A 19859-nucleotide genomic window follows, 5' to 3' on the forward strand; every position below is an offset into this window, starting at 1 on the left:
TTCCCCATGATATGACCATGCGTGAATCCATCTTCTTTTCTTTTTATTTTCGATTATTGCATGCATTAATTTGTTAGATCTGCGGGGCAATTCTAGCACGCCTTGGCCATTTAAATGGATTTTCAAAACCAATAGTATCCATTTGTTTACTTAAAAGGGATAAGTATACTAGAAATATGGAAATTTGTCACGAAACTATAATTTAGTCTTAAAAATTACAAAATGTGCCATTAACTTCTAAAATTTGTTAATTGGATGTAATCAAGTTATTCTGTTAATTCCGTCTAACTTGACTAATAAAAAAAATGCTGCCTTGGCCTTTTTTTAAAAAAAAAAAAAGTATTTTCTATCGTGTGTGGTGAGGACTTAGTTAAAACGATCACATTACTTTCATGTAGCAGAGATAAAATAATAAAGGGAGACATGTTAACATTTTTCATTGGCCAAATTAGAAGGATCTAATGGAAAGACTCAAGTATACAAATTTGACGAGTTTTTAGGTTTTAATTGCATTTTTTGTAAATTTTATGACTCAATTAAACTTTTGTGATAAATTTTACTATTTTTAGTGTATTTATCCTTACATTGTGTAAAAAGCTATACTAGTAAATCGCAAGTTACAACGAGGTATTAATTATTGATTTTCTCTATTTAAAAGTAACTTTTACTTATCTTGAATTATCATATTTAATAATAAATGGGTCAATGTTTTCACGAAACCATGAATCTAATTTTTTTTTTTGGTCGATACCATGAATCTAATTCACGTTGTTTATTGCAACATGGAAAGAGAATTTTTTTTTTTTTTTGGCTTTTAGCATTTTAGTTGCTTTTGACTAATAAAAGCAGGGTAACAGGGTAACTTTTAAATTATCGATTGATTTGTAAATTTGCCACGTTTTACATAGATTTATATTAACTTTTTTTTTTTTTATAAAAATTTTAGATATAAGTATCGACGGAAAATGTGGCTGTAAAAATCTAAAAAGAAAGGCGCCTGAAGAGGCCACCCCACACCAGTGGAGGGGGAAGCGAAGGAGAGAAGTGGATGAACGGCGATGGAGTGGGCCAGGTCGAGCTTTTTCTCCGGCGGCACTTCCCTCCTCCCTCCGCTTCCGGCGACCACCCCCACCCCCACCCCCAGCTCCAACTCCAAGTTCAAGTCCTGTAAACCTCGTCCCCTCCGCTCGTCCCTCAGCCCGGACCCCTGGTCCCTCAGCGACGGCCTCGACAAGCCCAAGCCCCGATCCAAGAACCCCAAGAACCCACTCTCCGACGACAACGCCCGCCGCATCATCAAGGCCAAGGCTCGCTACCTCAGCGCCCTCCGCCGCAACCAGGGCCCCCGCGTCCAGACGCCTCGATGGATCAGGCGCTCCCCCGAGCAGATGGTCCAGTACCTGCACGACGACCGCAACGGCCACCTCCACGGCAGGCACGTCGTTGCCGCCATCAAGACCGTCAGGGCCTTGGCGGAGAAGCGAGAAGGGGAGTACGACATGAGGATGGTGATGAGCGGGTTCGTGGGCAAGCTCAGTTTTAGGGAGATGTGCGTGGTCTTGAAGGAGCAGAAGGGTTGGAGGCAGGTCAGGGACTTCTTTGCCTGGATGAAGCTTCAGGTGGGTCTCCTCCTGTCTTCTCTTACTCTTTCCACGCGTTCACTTCCGATGCGTGGTTTGGTTGTTCTAGCGTTCTTTCAGTGAATATCGTCTCAGACAACCTTACCCAACGCACTCTAGTCATTTCCGCGCCAAAGTGAAATTTTTGTTTGGTTCCGCAATATGGGCATTCCTTTTTATGCTTAAATTTCTTTACTTTCATGCTGTTGCCTCGAAAGATAGAAAATTGATGGCGTCTAGTGATAGACTTGTGCTTGGGCAGTTCTATTACCGTCCCAGCGTGATCGTCTACACCATCGTTTTGCGCGCGTATGGACAAGTCGGGAAGATCAATCTCGCTGAGCAGACCTTCCTGGAGATGCTTGAAGCAGGTTGTGAGCCTGACGAAGTTGCTTGCGGCACTTTGCTATGTACTTATGCGCGATGGGGCCGCCACAAGGCTATGCTGTCATTTTATTCTGCCGTGGAGGAGAGGGGGGTCGTGCCTTCTGTTGCAGTTTTCAACTTTATGCTGTCCTCTCTGCAGAAGAAGTCGCTCCATCAAAATGTCGTAGAATTGTGGAGGAAAATGGTGGGTAAAAGGGTGGCTCCAAACGGCTTCACTTATACGGTCGCAATCAGTTCTCTCATCAAAGAAGGTTGCGGTGATGAAGCTTTGCAAACATTTTATGAGATGAAGAAAGCTGGTTTTCTCCCTGAGGAAGTAACCTATAGCCTGCTCATAAACCTTTGTACCAAAAATGGCAGCTGGGATGAAGCAATCGGTCTTTATGAAGACATGAGATCTCTGAAAATCATCCCAAGTAATTATACTCGCGCTTCACTTCTCACTTTGTGTTATAGAAAAGGAGACTACTCCAAGGCGCTTGCTCTTTTCTCGGAAATGGGAAGGCATAAAGTTGCTCCTGATGAAGTCATCTATGGGTTGCTCGTTAGAATATATGGCAAACTTGGACTCTATGAGGATGCTGAGAATACATTTAAAGAGATTGAGCATCTGGGCCTACTTACGAATGAGAAAACATACTTAGCTATGGCGCAGGTCCATCTTAGTTCGGGAAATGCTGATAAAGCCCTGAATGTCATTAAACTGATGAAGTCTAAGGAGATTCGGTACTCCAGATATGCTTACATTGTCTTATTGCAATGTCATGTCAGAAGACGAGATTTAGGTTCTGCAGAAGGTGCCTTTCTAGCTTTATCGAAAACTGGATTACCTGATGTAGGTTCTCTCAGTGACATGCTCAATTTGTATATAAATTTGGACCAGACGGAAAAGGCCAAGGAGTTCACTTTACGGATAAGAGAAGACCTAGTTGAATGTGGCGAGGAACTTTTCAAGACCATTATTAGATTCTATTGCAAAAATGGAATGATAAGCGAGGCTGAGCAGTTTGCTCGAGAAATAGGCGGAGTTGGATCTTTTGCAGATAATAAATTTGTGCAGACATTTTACAGGATCATCCATGGAGAATATAAAGGACAGGAAAAATATGAGAAAAATATTGCAGTTCCAGATCTTTTGGACTCGATGGCTCTTGGGCTGATGCTTACTCTGTACTTAGCTGATAGTTGTTCGAGGAACACGGAGTACATCTTGAAGCTGTTGCTTGAAACTGCTGATGGGCTGTCAATAGCCAGTAGACTCATCGGATACTTTGTAAGAGAAGGCAAGTCATGATATTAATGCATTATACTTGATCCTTGAAGCTAGCTAGATAGCTTACATGTGCTGATATTAATACAGTTCAGTTGGTTTGAGTAGCACATCATTGCTTCTTAGCCTAGCTATCATTTAGGATCTTCACTGGTGTTGCTTTCTTACAAGGCAAGGCTATCAAATGTATGCAAAACCTTGCATATAAAATAATGGTATGCACGGTGCCTCCTAGTTTGTGTGCCTCCGACCTGAGAATGGCGATTTGCTGTTGGATGGGACAGTATTCTTCTTTATCTTGTGACTGTTGAGGTTGGACTATTTTGGTTTGTGGTTGCTTACTTAAACTGAGTTTGCCTTTCTGGATGTCCATTGCAGGTGACATTTCTAAAGCAGAAGCCCTAAACAGTCACTTGATAAGGCTTGGTTGTAGAGCAGAGGATGAAGCAATTGCTTCTTTGATTAGCTGGTACGCAAAAGGAGAAAAGCTGGACAAGGCTGAAGCTATATTTTTGAAGGCGGATTCTCCTTTGTCTGGGAAGCTAGTATCTAAGTGTATGGTTGATGCATATGCCAAATCTGGTAGACCAGAGGATGCATATTCGCTATACAGAAAAGCAACTGAGAAAGGCCATGATCTTGGTCCTGTTACAATCAGCATCATCGTGAATGCTTTGACTAATAGCAGTATGTTTTTCTGTGAAGTTGTCTTACCATGTCATCGTTCTCAAGGGTAAACTAAGGGCAGAATATGGATTCTATATAGATTGATAAGTAGGAATTAACCGACATAACTCCTGACTTCGATGAGCTATATGGACATAGTGGGAAATACTGAAATTGCTTGTAGGGCTTCTTCAATTACAATATAATAAGATATTAGGCTGTTTGTGCTGAGTGCTTTCTTTTAGTGTGCTGTTTGCTCCACTTTTGATGAGTATGAGAGAGTTATTTGCAGGAAAACACCAAGAAGCGGAGGATATAGTTCGGAAGAGTTTGCAGGAGAGTTCGAAACTTGATACTGTGGTGTTCAATACATTTATCAAGGCAATGCTGGAAGCTGGTACTGTCTTCTGAGATGTATGCAGAGAAAGGCTCACAGTTAAACTATTAGGTATTAACTAAAGACTTTTTTGGCAGGAAAACTGAACTTTGCAGAAAGAATATATGAGCAAATGCTTTCTATTGGGGTTGCTCCATCAATTCGAACTTTTAACACCATGATCAGGTAGGGCTTGAAGATGGGTGATTCTTTTGCTAATTAACTATTGGGATAAGTGTATTGGAAGTCTTAAAAGTTGTCATGAAAGTTCAATTTAGTCCTAAAACTTTTAAAAAGTGCACTTTAAGTCCTAAAATTTGTTACGGAAGTGTAATAAAGTCCTAAAACTTTCAAAAAGTGCAATTAAGTCCTAAAATTTGTCAAATTGGTCAAATCAAGTCCTTCGATTGAAATTTTTTTTAAAAATTTTTAAGACTCAATTGCACTTTCGTGATAAGTTTTAGGACTCGATTGCACTTTTTGATTATTTTAAGACTTGATTGCACTTTCATGACAAGTTTTAGGACTTTATTGTACTTTTTGAAAGTTTTAGGACTAAATTACACTTTCATGACAAGTTTTAGGACTTTTAGTGCACTTCTCCCTTAACTATTTAAGAAATGCTAGATTCTGTTGTGGTTAATAACTGTTATGATTGTTGCAGTGTTTATGGACGAGGTGGCAAGTTGAATAAGGCTGCAGAGATGTTTGGCACAGCACAAGGCTTGGCTTTGCCTCTGGATGAGAAGGCATATATGAATCTGATTGGCTTTTACTGCAAGGCTGGTACGGATCTGGGGCCCTGTTTTTCAGACCATAGTACTTGAATAGTTCCAAAAAGTGTGTTGCCGTTAAGCCACACAACTCCAATGGATGGAATTGTGAATTTGGAAAAGCTTAAGAGCTTGTTAGCTGCTCAAAAAAATATGTTTTCATTATAGACAAATCCAATGGTTTTGCAAAATGAATTAACCGGGGAAGCATGTCATTCTATCTAGTCTCCGCATATTTTTTGCTAAACAATTACTTTTCTTGGCCCACTTGTTGGGAGCAGTACCCGCTGATTCTTCTTTGTTAAAAATGGAAAGAAAAATAAGTTCTTTAAGTTCAGCGTATCACCTTATGTTACAGGTGAAAGACAAGAAGCTTCCCTTCTATTTGCCAAAATGAAGGAAGAAGGTATTAAACCAGGAAAGGTGCGTATGCTATTTATTCTTATTAAAGGAGATTTTAACACTTAGTAGTCATCGAAGTAGATTGTTTCGGGGATTATCTCCATTAAATCATGAGAGGAGTTCTTGTTGAATCCCTGGCTCCAAATGCATTGAGATATTCCTCCTATTCTGTCCAGATTCTTTCTTTGAACTGAGTAAGATGATTAAGTAAGGTGATTAATGTGCTGAACATTTAAAAGCCAGCTCAATTGATGTGAAGCAGCTGATCTTCATTACTGTACGATATACTTTGTTTCTTAACAAGTATCTCAGGCATGTCATTACATAATGCAGGCTAGCTACAATGCCTTGATAAACTCATGTGCATCTGCTGGATGGTATGAAGAAGCAGAGGAACACTTCCAGGCCATGCGAAGAGATTGTGTTTTACCGGATTCTTTCACGTACCTGTCCGTTATTCGAGCCTATGCGGGGGGTGCGAAGTTCATTGAAGCAGAGGAAACCCTAAAGTCTATGCAGCGAGAAGGAATTTCCCCCTCTTGCGCTCATTACAACCATTTGGTGTCTGCGTTTGCAAAGGCAGGTCTGATTGGAGAAGCCGGAAGAGTGTACGAAGAAATGCTGGAGAATACTGGTTTGAGCCCTGATCTTGCGTGTCATCGCACCATGTTAAGGGGTTATTTGGACTGTGGGTGTGTCGAAAAAGCAATCGCTCTTTTTGAAAAGATGCGGGAGCATGTCGGATCGGACAGGTTTATGTGGAGTGCAGCTGTTCATTGTTACCGGTCTGCAGGAATGATGGAAAAGGCGGAAGCTGCCTTGAACACCATGAAAAGCAAGGGGATCGCATTCTTGGAAGACCTTAAATCTGGGTCGCAGTCGAAAGTATGAGAGAGGACACAGAGATTCTATTAGTAGCGAGAGCGAGAGCATATATTTGGCGACATGCCTAATGATGGCAGCAATCCGCCATGATCGCGGTGTATTTAGGATAGTCTGACCATCCATTCATCGTCCGTCGCCTGAGAAGTGGCTAGTGAACTCAAAACACTTTGAAGCGGAATCTTGACTAGGAGAGGATGAGCAACGAGTGCCCAATAGCAAGGGCAATGCTCCTGCTATCCTATTAAACGGTGAAGAGGTGATCTGAATTGGAATGGGCACCGAATGATACTCCATGGATGATGATGATGATGATGATGATGAGCTTTGCTTCTCTTGTGCTGAGGAGATGTTCCTCTCACTCTTCCTACCCTCCATGTAAATTCCATTCAATGTAGAGAAGAAAGACATGGCAATCGACCCCTTTTTGACAAAACCGATATTACCCCCATACCTACGCGTCTATCTCACAAACGCGCACACACGTTCCCATATTCGTGATTAAGCATGCGCTGAGGCCAGTAAAGTAATGTGGGAAAGTGGTGATCCATTCCTTCCTTCCAATTCGGGGAGAGAGGGATCATCGAACTGATGGACTTCAACTCGGAAGAAATTGTTGTTAAGCAGTGCGCTATGGAGACCCCATAGGGCCCATACCATATACGTTGTTGGGCTCTCTGAAGGATCAGATGTGTATTCCATCTAGGAACGGGCCCGTATCGTCTCCACGGCCCAACCGTGCATTCTCCAAAATCCAAACCAAATGCCTTTTTTCTCCCTAAGTCATTCGCTCCCTCTCTCTCTCGCGGGTGTCGCCTTCGTTCTTCAGGGGCGCAAGAATCATCAATTTCAGCGTCGGTCTCGAGAAAGGGAATCGAATCGATCGATGGCGTCGCATCTGTGTCGAGCGGTGATCAGATCGTCGAGATTGGCCTCCACCGCCGTCGGCAGAAGCTTCAGTAGCGAAGTAACCCAGCCCTCCTCCAAATTTCCTCTCATCAGCGAGCACACTGCCAAATGGATGCAGGTCCTCCTCCTTCTTCCTCAAATTTTCCGTTGGTCGTTTCTCTGGAGGATTGCTTTTCCAGCTTCCTTTCTGCTCCTGTTTCATTATTTTGTATGAACTGCCGCTATGTTTACGATGTGGTGACCGACATAACTCCTTTCTCTTGCAGTAATTAGGGGTTTATTTAGCGAAGGTTGGGTTATTCTACTTGGGATTTGTTCGATATATTGGTTGCGTATACAGGGAAAAAAAAATGTACCGGAAAAAAAAAATCAGTGTTCCGAGGAGGAGGATTAGCACCAATCGGTCTTAGCATTCGGATGCCATACGTGGCTTTCACAAAACCGATAAAAATTTCAGCTTGGCACACTTCTGATAGGAACCCTGGGTGGTCTAAATCTTCTAATTTGCATTTAGAATCTGATACGAGCTTTTGTTTCTTAGTAGTTTATCATTTTTGTTTAGTGTTATTGTCTTCAATCTTCAGAAGATTGGGTCGATTGGGGGCATTTGCCATTGGAATGACATGAGCAGAGTTATCTCCCGGCCTGGGTAATACTACCGAGGCTCGTTTTTGGAGGTTTTCCTCGTCATGCCTTAGCTCGACTTTCTGGTTCTTTACATGACATAAAATGAGCATGATGATCTTGAGAGTAAGCTGAATAATTCATCCTATGAAGCATGAGATAGAGCTTGGTAATGCATATTTATGCGGTCACTCCGTTGTCCCTCATTAGGGACCACCTTCTTCATAACGTATCAGACTTCAGAAACTGAAGAGCAAGAGAAGAGGGAGGCTGATTAGCTACTACATAGATTAGAGGCTAGAATTGTTAAATTCTGCCCAGATGCATTAGAGAGAGTTCTTTTGCAGGTTCTGAACCTAATGATCAGTCTAAAGAGGTGCAGCCGATTTAATATGCCCATTCTTTTAACCTTGAACTTTGCTTTCCAGGAATGTGCTAACCTCTGCCTCGCTGGAGCTGGCTTGGTTACGCATTTCTGTCTTAGATGAAGGGTGGTTAAGCTTTGACCTGGGAATATTTATTCTAAATACCCTGGTAGTTTCTTCAAACACTAAATAATTTTGAAGGAATTTTGCAGAACCAGAATGTCTGGGAGATTCATATCAAACTCCTTTCTAGTTATTGTGGTGGTGGTTCGTTAGAATGGAGTCTGTTTTTTCTTTGGTTCTGATATTTCTGGTTACTGCAAGAAGATAGGATTCCTCATCATTCTTAACAGGGCACTGGTCTTCTTTGACCATTACCTTGTTATGAGGGCAAATGAGGCCTGACTGACAATGGAGGTGTGAAGCAATCTGGTGTTAAGATGTAGTTAAGTGGGACGATAGAAAAGCTACCTACCTCTGTTTGAGTTCCCCATTCCCCAATGACCTTGTGTACATCCTGTATTCATATTATCATTTGGCTTTCTTTGTACATGTAAGTTTTTAGTCTTTTAAACATGTGTATGGACTCGCATTTTTCTCCCACCCGTGTTCCTTGCTGCAGCGTTGATACTGCATTGCTAAACTATAGAGAAACTTTTGTGGTGGAACTCTGTGGTCATCTTGAAGTTTGCTTTCTCTTAGGATACTAGCAAGAAATCTCCAATGGAGTTGATCAATGAGGTCCCGCCCATCAAAGTCGAAGGCAGGATAGTTGCTTGCGAAGGAGGTTAGCCATGGACAATGCCTTCCCTATTTGTTATTCGTCATATGATGTGAAGTCAATTCATCTAAATCCATGATTTGTTTGTTCTCCCTTCACAGACAGCAATCCTGCGCTGGGGCACCCAATTGAGTTTATCTGCCTCGACTTGGATGAGCCTGCTATCTGCAAGTATTGTGGTCTGCGCTACATTCAGGAGCATCATCATTAGCAACCCGTCCTTTTCTTGTTTTTTGATAGCCAAAACGACATCCCTGGATGGATGTCTGGTATTTGTCTTTGGATGACATGCCCTTTTTGGGGCGAACTAGTGCATTTGTATTGACAATAAGGGTTAACCCCCCAGGGATCAACTTTGTAATTGCATTTGTGAACGGAATCGTCTTGCTATTTTCTTATTAAATCAGTAGTCTTCAGATACAACAGGAGGACCACCTCCATCATGAATCTTTTACATTTCAAATGTAACGAGAAATCCAGGGGGCAAAAAAGATGAAGACAGATGCAATAACAATGGCCAAAATAAATGAGTGCCAAACCACTAAAACACTAATATCCATATCAAAACTCCCCTACTTACGAGAGGAAAAATGAATGACGACATCTCAGCCCCTTAAAGAATTACAAAAAGTAGGGCTCCTCATAAGTTAGCCATGTACCAAACTAACTGAAGGGCACCCATCCCTGAAAGTTTTCGCAGTGACCCAAAAACCACTCGAATTGGTCAGAGCACAGAATGGTGCTAATCAACTCTTGTCTAGACAGCAGCTCTGTTACTGCCGACCTGAAAAACTTGACAAAGCGGATCATGCGCCATTCATCTCTTCACCAGCTAGTTTCTTTCTCTGTTGATGTTCTGCTACCTTATAATCCACTACTTCTCGGAACAAGGCAGGGTCAAGCACACATTGCTCGCTCCCATAAACAGCAGCTTGGACACCAGCCATTAACTTGGCTATTTCTCTACCTGAAAATCCTTCCATTTTAGCTGCGGCTTCCCTTATCACATCATCAGTCAATCCTTTAATCTCTATCTTCTGCTGTTCTTTCTTGAACAAATTCTTAAACCATCCAGATTTTCTCGACCCGGCTTGAGCAATATACTTATCCAGATATAGCTTTAGAAGCTTAAACCGTTCCTCCTCCCCTGGTAGAGGGAATTCAAGGACTTCATCAATCCGGTCTGCTACAGCTGAATCGAGATCGCCAGGACGGTTTGTGGCAAGAACAAGAACAATGTCCTTGGACTGATCGCCCGTTTGAAATAGCATTGCATTGAGTGCACTTCTTTGTGCTTCACTCATGTAAGTTTTATTCCTCCTGCAATTATAATTTTGAGATCATCACTTAAGTTTGCATCATACACAATGACATGACAAATAAACATCGGATTCTTGGCATGAGCGAATACTTCAAGGTGCAGGAGTAAATATTGCATAGGTTGAGTATGGAAAAAAAGAAGAAGGCATAACTACGCTCGTGAAAGGCACTAGCAAACAATGTATAAAAAGAATTTATACCACCAAAAATGAGGTCCACTAATATAAACACCAACCAACAAAGACTAATCCAAATTTCCAGTATTCTTCAGTAAAAAGAGAGAGAATATACTACCAAGCCTAAAGAAATCTAGGTCCTAGATCCTGACTGATTAGGGAAATAATGCTAACTGCAATTTGAATCCTCATAAGATCTAGCCGAGTAATGTCGTGAACCCTAAAATCACATCTCACTAATGTGCAATTACCCCTTGTCAACAAATTGACCTCAATCAAATTGCCAAGCTCCAGAGAATACTAAAGCACATAAAGCATTAAGTCACCCCATACAAAATATAACCACAGAGACAGAAGGCAAAAGTTAACTGCAACTATGGCAACATCTGACTATTTGATGATGGCGTAAATGCTAATTTCAACTTTAAATAAACTTAACATGTTCTCAGTGGAAGACATTTATAGGCAGTTAAGTCATCAGTAGCCATCACTCACTCGCACAAAAATGCATCTGCTTCATCAATGAAAAGCAGTAGGCCCCTCTTAGATTTCTTGGCCCAATCAAACAACTGATGTATCTTCGTCACAGCCTGGGGTCCCAATGGAGCAACATCTCCACCAGTCATCAAGGCATAATCCAATCCCTGGGACAAATTCATAAACCATCAGAGAGCATAAGTAGGCAATGACTAGTATAATGTGAGACGACAATGAAAGTAAGGAATTAGAAAAACTTTCCTAATGATGGTAAACAAACATCATTTCCAACTTTAACTTTACTAATCACACAGCTCTCTGCTAGAAAATAAAGCCAGTTAAATGAAGTTCTATGAAGTATATCTGCAAGTGTCAAGGTAACATTCCAAGTGCAGTTCAATTCAATGTGTCCGTGGTGCGCAAACAAAAGTACATATGCCTTGGCAACCAACTAAACCTGGTAATTAAAGAGCACAACCAACTAAATTAAAGTGGAAGATCTCATACAGATTTCTGGGCCAATTCTCTGGCAGCCATTGTTTTTCCAGTTCCTGGAGGGCCATAAAAGAGCATGTTGCGAAATGGGGCCTGATGGGATTTTGTATTGGCAGTAGCACTGGCAAGCTGCCCAATTCTTTTGTCAAGTGAAGAGTTCAGAATCACATCGCCAAAACCCTTCCCATTATTTGATGAGGATCCTTTATCAGATTTACGAGCCAGACTACTCATGTTTCGAGTAATCACACCCGACCATGGGTACTTCCCTCGAGAGGATTCTCTGATTAGTGATGGCTGTCCCAAAATTCTATCCACATAACTCCATATAACCCTTGCACCTTCTCTGATTTTTAATCAAAAGAAGAAGAGAAACCGCATAAGAATGATGCACGTGAAGCGCGGCGTACAGCATTAGTATCTCAAACTCATTCACTGTTTTTATGGATGAGTGAGGCATTTTCATTATCCAGACTCCAGTAAAGCAGGACTAATGTCATTTACAGTACACTATTGCATTTATGATTAAATCATATTCTCCTTATAACTTAGTTTGAAACATAAATCAAACTTCTGTTAAGATATCTTGCAAATTTAAAGCAGCAAAAAGTAGAGGATATCCTGACAAGACAGTAAAGAAGCTCTTTTCTGACTACAAATGTACAAATTATCTATGATGAAGAAAGTGTATAATTGATTTAAGCCCGCAGACCAGCAGATTGGATAGAAACCTCATGGTCCAGCCAAGAACAGAAGTGATGACCATATCCTATAAAGAAGATAAGAAAAGGCCAGAAAGATATTCTTTATGCACCTTGTTGTATAGATCCCTGCTGCAAGAGCTGTGACTCCCCCAACTGCTACTACCAACTTATTTTGATCTGTCAAAATGGCCCGCAAACCACCTACGGAAGAAAAAGTTGCCATCAATAATCTAGACTTCCCAAGAAACAAGAATCATAGGTGTAACACAGGATGAATAAGCAAAGAAAAGCAGTGATAAAAGTCGCAGGTTTGATAGCCATGTTGCCCCATATAAATACAGAAAGCAGAACAGCAACTTTGACAGTACCGAAACAAATGGACATATTCCAATTGACACTTGGGGCAAGTCACTGATGCATACCTCCAATATGGTCAAAAGTCGCATTTATAGCAGCAACCCATTTCTCTCTTTCTGCATTGGCACGATCTACTAGTATGCGCCTGTTAACCTCCTCAGCTAACTTTGCCTCATGAGCTCTACCTTCTGCTTCGGCCATGGCCCTCACTCTGATTGTTTCCCTCTCAATTTCAGCCTTTTCCCTCTCTGTTTGGCGTCGTTGTGCCTGAATCTGCTCTTCCGTTGCTCGTCGAGCTTGCTCCTGCCTAATTGATGATTCTTCTTGTAGCTTCACAAGCTCCTGATTCCTAGCTCTATGGTACTCATTTTCAGCCTGTAATTGGAATCAACACTCAAAGCTCCGTGTAACAATTATTCCAACAATACCATCAAGAACCCCTTCACTTGCCTGCATTCTCTTCCTTGCCAATTCGTCCTCATAGCGGGCCATTTGAGACTTTGTTTGTGCTTGAAATTGTGCTAACTTTTTCTGCTCATCATACACTACCCTTTGTCTCTCCTGCAAATGAAACAGGAAAGATATCGCTTGAAGAAACAATGGATATTTTCCAGTCGGAAGAATTCTGAAGCACAAAACAAAGATGATTGCTTCCCACAATATCAGTTATTGATATGCTCATTGAAAAGCAGCAGACAATCTTCTTACCTATTTATTAAAAACTGTTGAGATAAGGACCGAAATCCAGAAAAAAGAAATCCTTTAATTTAGGGCTTTCTATAAGTACTCACAAAAAGCATACCACTTAAATGCAACAGCTTGTACATTTCATACTCCAGAATTCACTCAAATGAGAAGAACCGCAGACTATATATATATTGTCATGAAATATATGGAATCAGGAAACTTGCTTACGGTTTCAGCTTGAGCTTGTATTGCCTTAAACTCAGCAGTCTTTGAAGACCACTCAGTCTGCCTCGTCTCCTCTTGCTTCTTCATTAATTCAAATGCCTACATCATAGAAGCAAAGCCACCCGTCAGAATACCCACAAAGAGTCCGATGCAAAGAACCAATGTGACCCAAAAATCGAAACATGCTCTCTCTATCCAAATAGCATCCTCTCAAAAGTCATGTGCTCATTTGAATATTTAAAGAATCCATCACAGCAGCACGCGGCAGAGAAACTATAAAGCAGGGAAGTTTCCCGATACAACAAAGCCAGCCAGCAAAGTTCCAACCTTTTTAGCATTAGCAGAGCTATTGATCTCCTTGAGAGCCTTGGCACCTCGCTCGAGCGCCTCGGGATCAAAGCCGGCGGATGAGGTCCTCGGCTGATCATTCCTAACCCTAACGGGCGGCTCACTGGGCGCCGTCGATCCCACTTCAGAGGGCGGAGGCTGTTTACCGGCAGAGGTGGGAGCAGCAGGGGCAGGAGGAGGGGGAGCTCCGGCAGGGGGAGTGGAGAAAGGGTTGAAGCTGAAGGGGCCGTCGGCGTAGGCGACGCTAGCGGTGGCGGAAGCAGAGGCGGCTAGGGCTGAGACTAGCCCAATTGCGCGTGCTTTCGCCATTCTTGCGACGAGCTAAGAAACAATCCCGTCTGGGAGCGGGGGAAGAAGGGACGGGTTTATGGCCGCCGGAGTGAAGAGGGGGAGCCTATAAGAGAGGGAGGCATGGGCTGTGTATTTGACTTGAGGGGCAAGGAAGCGCAAGCAGCTCGATGCTCACCCTCCCATTCTCCTTCTTCTTCTTCTTCTTCTCCTTCTTCTTCTCCTGAGGAAGAGAGAGAAGCAGAGAGAGAGGGAGAGAGAGAGAGAGAGAGGAGGGTTTTGTAGGGTTTTTGGTATGAGATGACGACCGCGACTGCGCGCACGATGCCAATGGCGGTTCGCCCCAGCTTCACAAAACTCTGAACCGGTTTTGTCCCTTTGAACCGAATATTTTCCTTTTCTTTTAATACTTCGGCCCCTAAATTCTGCAATTTATTATTTGGCCCCAAAATTTTTCTACTACGTTTTAATTGCACGTATTGCTGGGTGAAAGGACAAAATAAGATTCCTGTCTTAGGTAGAATTAGGGAAATGTGCATATGCAGCCTGAATTTCTTTTTTCTTTATTTATTATTTTGGTTCACTTTTAGTTATATATACAAGCGAGATCTAGAAAGTGAGCTGACTAGAGAAAATCAAAAATGTTCTAAACTTACGGTGGATTGCACATTCAACATCCCTTGCGACCATATAAACTCTTTCCGTTGCCGCATCTCACACCGCCACCCACTTCCGCGGCATTTATTTGGAAGATCAAGATTACTCAGACATGCAACGACACATATTGGCCGGTCACTGGCCAGGAAAAAGCGAGCCAGCCAGTCGCTTCTCCCAAATTGGGGAATGAAAATCTGCCCGAGGTTTCATTTTATGGATCCCGTTCTCAACCATATCATAACATAACAACCTTCACATCGTCCAGAAATCTAAAGGCAAACACTTTGTGTACTCAGATACACAGATGAATCATCACATAAAATAACATGCAAAAGTTATCCGACTGTAAAGACATGCGACCGTCCTGTATACGAGAGGTAACAACCGTTCCAAGCAAACTCGGTCTTCCTCTCCCCCACCCCACCCACCCACCAGCGTAGCTACACAAACAAATATGAACAATAATCAAAAGGCCTAATACCACCATAACACTATCTCAAAAGGTGATAAGGTCATCCTTTTTCGATTGGGATTTCTTCGAGTCTTGCCCTCCTTCTGATGACCCGCCAGTCTTCTTCCCAAAGATCATCTCATCAAGATCGTCCATCATGTCATCGTTGCTCCCTCCATGGGCCCCACCTCGAAATCCAGCCGGCTTTCTGATCAGGGCATCTTCTTTTGCAAGGGCAGGCGACTCCTCAGGCTCAACGGAAACCGGTATCATCGCAGGCTGAGGTTCAGCTGGGGCAAATGCAGGTTTCTGCAGCTCTTCATACTTGAGGAGCACTTTCTGGATCTCATCATTCACATTCAAGGCCTCAAAAAGCACAGCCTCATTATCTCCAGCAGTCTCAATGATCCTCTGGACAGTAGATTGTGACCGACGACACTGTTGTACGAGCGTGATCGTCAAGTCGTCCTGTCAACATATTGAAAAGTGAGGCTCACTTTACAACTCGCTTGTGGACAACCTCATGGGGATTTACCAAAGATCTGTCCAACTTATGCAAAAAGCTTATCGCAAAAGAAAGCCACTGCAATGGAATTTTCCCTAGACAAGTGCGCGAAGGCATGGCCAACACAACAGAAACTTCCTTGAAAACTATATTCTCTAAAGATGCACCACCATCTGGAAAGTGAAAGCCTCATTCGCAAGGTGCAGCAATGATGACATCAGGTGGTCTAGATAGAGTTATGTGATAAAATCAAGATGAGGGCACATATTTTCGCAAGTTGAGTAGGCTACATGAAACGTCCACAAATCAAATAATGCCAATTCATGTTTCACATATTGAAGGTGTAGATCGTAGATACAAAATGAACTTTGCCAGTTAAAATGAAATAAATGACTCCTCAAGAGTCAGTCAGAAAGTTTTGTCATCTATGTGACCCAAGAGGGAAATGTAAGTCACATTACATAGAAGGAAATTTGAGGTGCACAACAGAGAGCAAGGATCAACAAACACAATGACAATAGATCCTAAAAAAATCAGAAAAGGTGATAGAATCATTTTCTAAAATGAATTCATGAGTCAATGTGATAGATTTTATTGGATAATTTTGGATTTTTTTGTCTGCACAACCACAGACGATTACTTAACAAATGGGATTATTTTCAAGTTAATCATCCACAACAAATAGCTTGTTTCATAGCACAGATAGTTATTCACATGGTGGAGAGACATCGGGCACATTGGCTATTCTGCCGCCAGCATTAGTGCCACCGTCACCACACCTGCAACTGGTGGCGAACACATGTGGCCAAAAGCAGTACTTACCTACCTGTCTCTTCTGTCTCTTCATCAATTAATCACACTCACTCTCTCAAAAGTTAATTTATTTGGAAGTTTTTGCCTTATCAAGAAAAATATTTATCACTGTAGAAGTGGACCGACTGCACTTGGTCAATCGCAAATTGACAGCTCATGATCAAAACAAATATGAACCCAGCTGGCGACAAAAAGCATGAGAAAAACGTTTATGGTCCAGGAAAGACGAAAGAATCGCTCATCAACTCCAATACTTTTTAGCAGGTCAAGGAATAGCAAAATTTCCACGTCAGCAGAAAAGGAAAATAGTAAACTTCATAGTGCCACGGCACATTAATTTTGGTACGATACAACTTCAGACTTTAGAGGCAGGTATATCTTCTATCTTATGGTAGATTATGTTTCAGTGACCAGCTGACCTTTGATTGTTTACTATTTCTTGAATAACATATAAAATGCAATATCAAATTGTGATAAGGGTTAAGTACAGTTTTCTGTCCCCTGAGTTTCATCTTTTGTGCAATTTATTCCTATAAACAACCGGTGCACCATAAAATACGACCTGCGTAATTTAGCATAGCCAAATTAACATTAAATGCAGACTATTGCTCCTCTAAAAAAAAAAAAGCATGAGCATACTAAAAATGCCTAACACAACAAGCATTCAAACCCGTATTAACAACGTTTGCCATAAAAATTTACTAGTGAATTGGAACTAAAGATGCCTAAAACAACAAGCATCCCAAATGCCCCTGCATCAACAAAATTTGCCATAGAACTTTAACAGTGAAGCGGACTTTTACAAAGATTCAGCATGGAGTTTGAGACTTCTAACACAATAATTTGCCTATGTAAGAGAAAGCCAGTGAAATGGTCATTCAAAATCCACTTTAATCAACAAAAATGAAGATCTTAAAAAACTCTTTACCAAGTTTGAACCCATTCATGAGAAAGAGGAAACCAGGAAAAACTATAGTACCTTCAAAGCATCTTGTTCCGGTGAAGAGGATAAAACTGTCATGAGAAGCTCTATGCTGTTTCTTGCAACATCAAATGCTTCCTTCGTCTGTTCTGCAGAAAACATCTGGACAGGGACATCATACTCCACATGTTGAGCAAAATTAACATCTGCTTCTGGAGCTGTGGCTGACCGAGGAGGGGTAAAGATAGGTGCCAGACTCTCATCGTCACGACCGGGGAAACGGATGCCCCTTGATTTTAGACTCTGATATGCACATCAACAACAATAGGGATATGTAAACAAATCCACAAGTTTTTTCCTTGATGCGTGAAGAGACTCAAATGCAACAGATCAAAGCCAACAAGTAAAGTGAAAATAGACAATGGAGAATAAATGGGCCAGGGACGCTAATGATTGGCAAGCTAAACCTCCATGAGTTATCTGAGTAAATACAGCTCCACAGACTGAAACAATGAAGCTGAAGAACGGGAAACAACACAGAAGAGTAAAGAGTGAGAAGAAACACTGAACTAAACAGGCAGAGTTGTCTCCAGCTCTCAGCCACTTGGTCAAAAATGCTGTCAAATAACTTATTCAAGCCCATCCTATTCAATCATGGGTAATATGAATCCACAATAAAAGAATAAACAGATTAACTTTTGCTTAACCACAACACAAATTCCACAGCATCAGCATACTTCGACTTTCTCCATCCTCTCACTTAACTAAAGAAGAGAATGATCAGGAATGGTTCCTTAAACTGAATTACAAGACTCATTGTAAAGGCTGTTAAATTTATCCAGTCTCCGATTTACACGAGATCCTTCCCTCAACTGAACAAAACAATCCCCAACTTGTTATGAATTTAACTTCTCAGTCATCTCAAGTGACTTGGTACAAAGTAAATTGTGCCTGATTTAAATTAAGTCACGAGACGAAAACTACCATACTGTGACACAACATCGCCTGAAAACAACATGAAGATTAACACCGCCCCAGAGTAAGGAAATCAAAGCGAGTGAAGTGTTGCAGATTAAAGAACATAATAGGATTATCATGATACTATCTACGATTACCCAGGAAATCAATATCAAAACAGTGCAATTTATGGAAAAAAAAATAAAATTGTAACCAGGATCAACAAAGTCTCATTTAACTTTTAATTCATTCTTTTGCTATTACTCTTTCTGAAGAACAAGGATTCGCCGGATAAAATTAGTCATTCTCAGAAAACTAGCAGAATTCCTAATGTAATCAGCCATTGACATTAGCCTGCCTGCAGTAAATATTCCAAAAAAGATGAGGCGTATACCTTGTATGTTTCCTCATAAACAGGAAGATACCGGAGTTCACTGGTCGATTCTCCCCATGCTTCAATCAAGGTCAAAGCCTTGTTCCGATTGTTAACCACAGTCTGGGGATCATCAATAAGCTTCACCATCTCATCAAGGACCCTCTCAGCTGCAATCTCCGAGAAGGCTTTCTCGCAATTCTTGGCACAAGTTTCTAGCAAAACCAAGGCCAAGAACTGAATCCTGGGACTCTTCATCATGATCCGCTTCTTTATGCCCCGAATCAAGTCGACGCTAGTAATCCTCTCATGATTAATCATGTCGCAAATTTCCAGATTCATGGCCCAGTCAGGCTCCTCGAGACTTTCCGAGGTGGCCTCTTCGACAAACTTGTCGGCTTGGTTGGGGCCTTGGAAGAGCTCCTTGACCTTGAAGCTCACGGAGCTCATGCCGGCACTCATCTTCCGAGAGACCTCAGCCCCACCGATCTTGAGACGCTCCCCGAGGGCAGTCACCTTCTCCATCAAATTATCGCTCATGTTTGCGGGCAATCGAGACCCAGAAAAGGCTGGCCGGCTGGCTCGATCCGTAGCGCCCAAGACAACAGAGGGTCAGCGACGAAACGAAGGGGAAAAGTCAAAAGGAACGATTTTTCGAACAGCCAAACCAGGGCCAGAGACAGACTCAAAGCATCGAAAACCCTACTGATCCTGATTGGGCCAAAACCATAGCACGACGCGAAGAGAACGAAATCGTACCCTCCAATTCAGCAACCCCGGCCCTGCCTCCACACTGCCGGAGAGCTGCAACCGAGACGATCGAGGGAAGGGGATCAGATCGAAGTCAAGGTTTATTACCTGCGAGAGAAGGAGTTCGAGGACGAAGGGAGCTGAATTGGCAGGTCAATTCGAAGGGGGGGAGCTGCGCGACTGGGGAGGTCGAGTCGAGTCCCTTCTTTTCCACGACGCTTTTCCTTCCCTGAAACTCTCTCTCTCCTCTCTCTCCTCCGTCGCTCTATATTAATACGTTCGTTTCGCCCGTGTACAGTA

The 19859-nt window shown here is 42.1% G+C and overlaps 4 protein-coding genes across 5 annotated transcripts; 2 read left to right on the top strand and 2 right to left on the bottom strand.

Annotated features, from left to right (window-relative positions):
- The first annotated feature begins 993 nt into the window (after positions 1–993).
- LOC104450407 (pentatricopeptide repeat-containing protein At5g27270) lies at positions 994–9457 on the top strand. Its single transcript, XM_010064943.3, has 10 exons — positions 994–1619; positions 1882–3289; positions 3655–3963; positions 4235–4339; positions 4417–4504; positions 4983–5104; positions 5450–5514; positions 5827–7402; positions 8976–9060; positions 9156–9457. Exons 1-8 carry the CDS (start codon positions 1059–1061, stop codon positions 6382–6384), a joined length of 3216 nt encoding a protein of 1071 aa, XP_010063245.2. The 5' UTR covers positions 994–1058; the 3' UTR covers positions 6385–7402; positions 8976–9060; positions 9156–9457.
- LOC104450414 (NADH dehydrogenase [ubiquinone] iron-sulfur protein 6, mitochondrial) lies at positions 7133–9457 on the top strand. The gene is made up of 3 exons (XM_010064957.3): positions 7133–7402; positions 8976–9060; positions 9156–9457. The coding sequence occupies exons 1-3, from the start codon at positions 7139–7141 to the stop codon at positions 9263–9265; spliced, it is 459 nt and encodes a 152-aa protein (XP_010063259.3). The 5' UTR covers positions 7133–7138; the 3' UTR covers positions 9266–9457.
- Positions 9458–9472: 15 nt separating this feature from the next.
- Positions 9473–14396, bottom strand: LOC104450420 (ATPase family AAA domain-containing protein 3). Its single transcript, XM_010064969.3, has 8 exons — positions 13823–14396; positions 13499–13594; positions 13034–13144; positions 12649–12958; positions 12337–12427; positions 11535–11868; positions 11046–11194; positions 9473–10374 (listed from the first exon to the last, which is right to left on the bottom strand). Exons 1-8 carry the CDS (start codon positions 14150–14152, stop codon positions 9861–9863), a joined length of 1935 nt encoding a protein of 644 aa, XP_010063271.1. The 5' UTR covers positions 14153–14396; the 3' UTR covers positions 9473–9860.
- A 596-nt stretch (positions 14397–14992) lies between these two features.
- Positions 14993–19827, bottom strand: LOC104450428 (TOM1-like protein 1). 2 transcript variants are annotated; one of them, XM_010064990.3, is made up of 4 exons: positions 19668–19827; positions 18831–19386; positions 17537–17782; positions 14993–15707 (listed from the first exon to the last, which is right to left on the bottom strand). In XM_010064990.3, the coding sequence occupies exons 2-4, from the start codon at positions 19347–19349 to the stop codon at positions 15285–15287; spliced, it is 1188 nt and encodes a 395-aa protein (XP_010063292.1). In that variant the 5' UTR covers positions 19350–19386; positions 19668–19827; the 3' UTR covers positions 14993–15284. The 2 variants fall into 2 exon arrangements, with proteins under 2 accessions (XP_010063292.1, XP_010063301.1); XM_010064999.3 differs by having other exon boundaries at positions 19569–19815.
- Between the last annotated feature and the right edge of the window lie 32 nt (positions 19828–19859).

The sequence above is a fragment of the Eucalyptus grandis genome, chromosome 1, assembly GCF_016545825.1.
Source record: "Eucalyptus grandis isolate ANBG69807.140 chromosome 1, ASM1654582v1, whole genome shotgun sequence".
Lineage (NCBI taxonomy): Eukaryota > Viridiplantae > Streptophyta > Magnoliopsida > Myrtales > Myrtaceae > Eucalyptus > Eucalyptus grandis.

Bases quoted from the DNA above. Each gene is read 5' to 3' on its own strand.
- LOC104450414 (XM_010064957.3), top strand. From the start codon at position 7,139: ATGCCTTTTTTCTCCCTAAGTCATTCGCTCCCTCTCTCTCTCGCGGGT. The intron at 7,403-8,975 runs GTCCTCCTCCTT...GCTTTCTCTTAG, and splicing joins ACACTGCCAAATGGATGCAG to GATACTAGCAAGAAATCTCC. The intron at 9,061-9,155 runs GTTAGCCATGGA...CTCCCTTCACAG, and splicing joins GATAGTTGCTTGCGAAGGAG to ACAGCAATCCTGCGCTGGGG.
- LOC104450428 (XM_010064990.3), bottom strand. From the start codon at position 19,349: ATGAGCGATAATTTGATGGAGAAGGTGACTGCCCTCGGGGAGCGTCTC. The intron at 17,783-18,830 runs GTATACGCCTCA...TGTGCATATCAG, and splicing joins TTTATGAGGAAACATACAAG to AGTCTAAAATCAAGGGGCAT. The intron at 15,708-17,536 runs GTACTATAGTTT...ATATGTTGACAG, and splicing joins CGGAACAAGATGCTTTGAAG to GACGACTTGACGATCACGCT.
- LOC104450407 (XM_010064943.3), top strand. From the start codon at position 1,059: ATGGAGTGGGCCAGGTCGAGCTTTTTCTCCGGCGGCACTTCCCTCCTC. The intron at 3,290-3,654 runs GCAAGTCATGAT...TGTCCATTGCAG, and splicing joins CGGATACTTTGTAAGAGAAG to GTGACATTTCTAAAGCAGAA. The intron at 4,505-4,982 runs GTAGGGCTTGAA...TGATTGTTGCAG, and splicing joins ACTTTTAACACCATGATCAG to TGTTTATGGACGAGGTGGCA.
- LOC104450420 (XM_010064969.3), bottom strand. From the start codon at position 14,152: ATGGCGAAAGCACGCGCAATTGGGCTAGTCTCAGCCCTAGCCGCCTCT. The intron at 13,595-13,822 runs GTTGGAACTTTG...TCTATGATGTAG, and splicing joins GCTCTGCTAATGCTAAAAAG to GCATTTGAATTAATGAAGAA. The intron at 10,375-11,045 runs GTGAGTGATGGC...TTATAATTGCAG, and splicing joins GCAGATGCATTTTTGTGCGA to GAGGAATAAAACTTACATGA.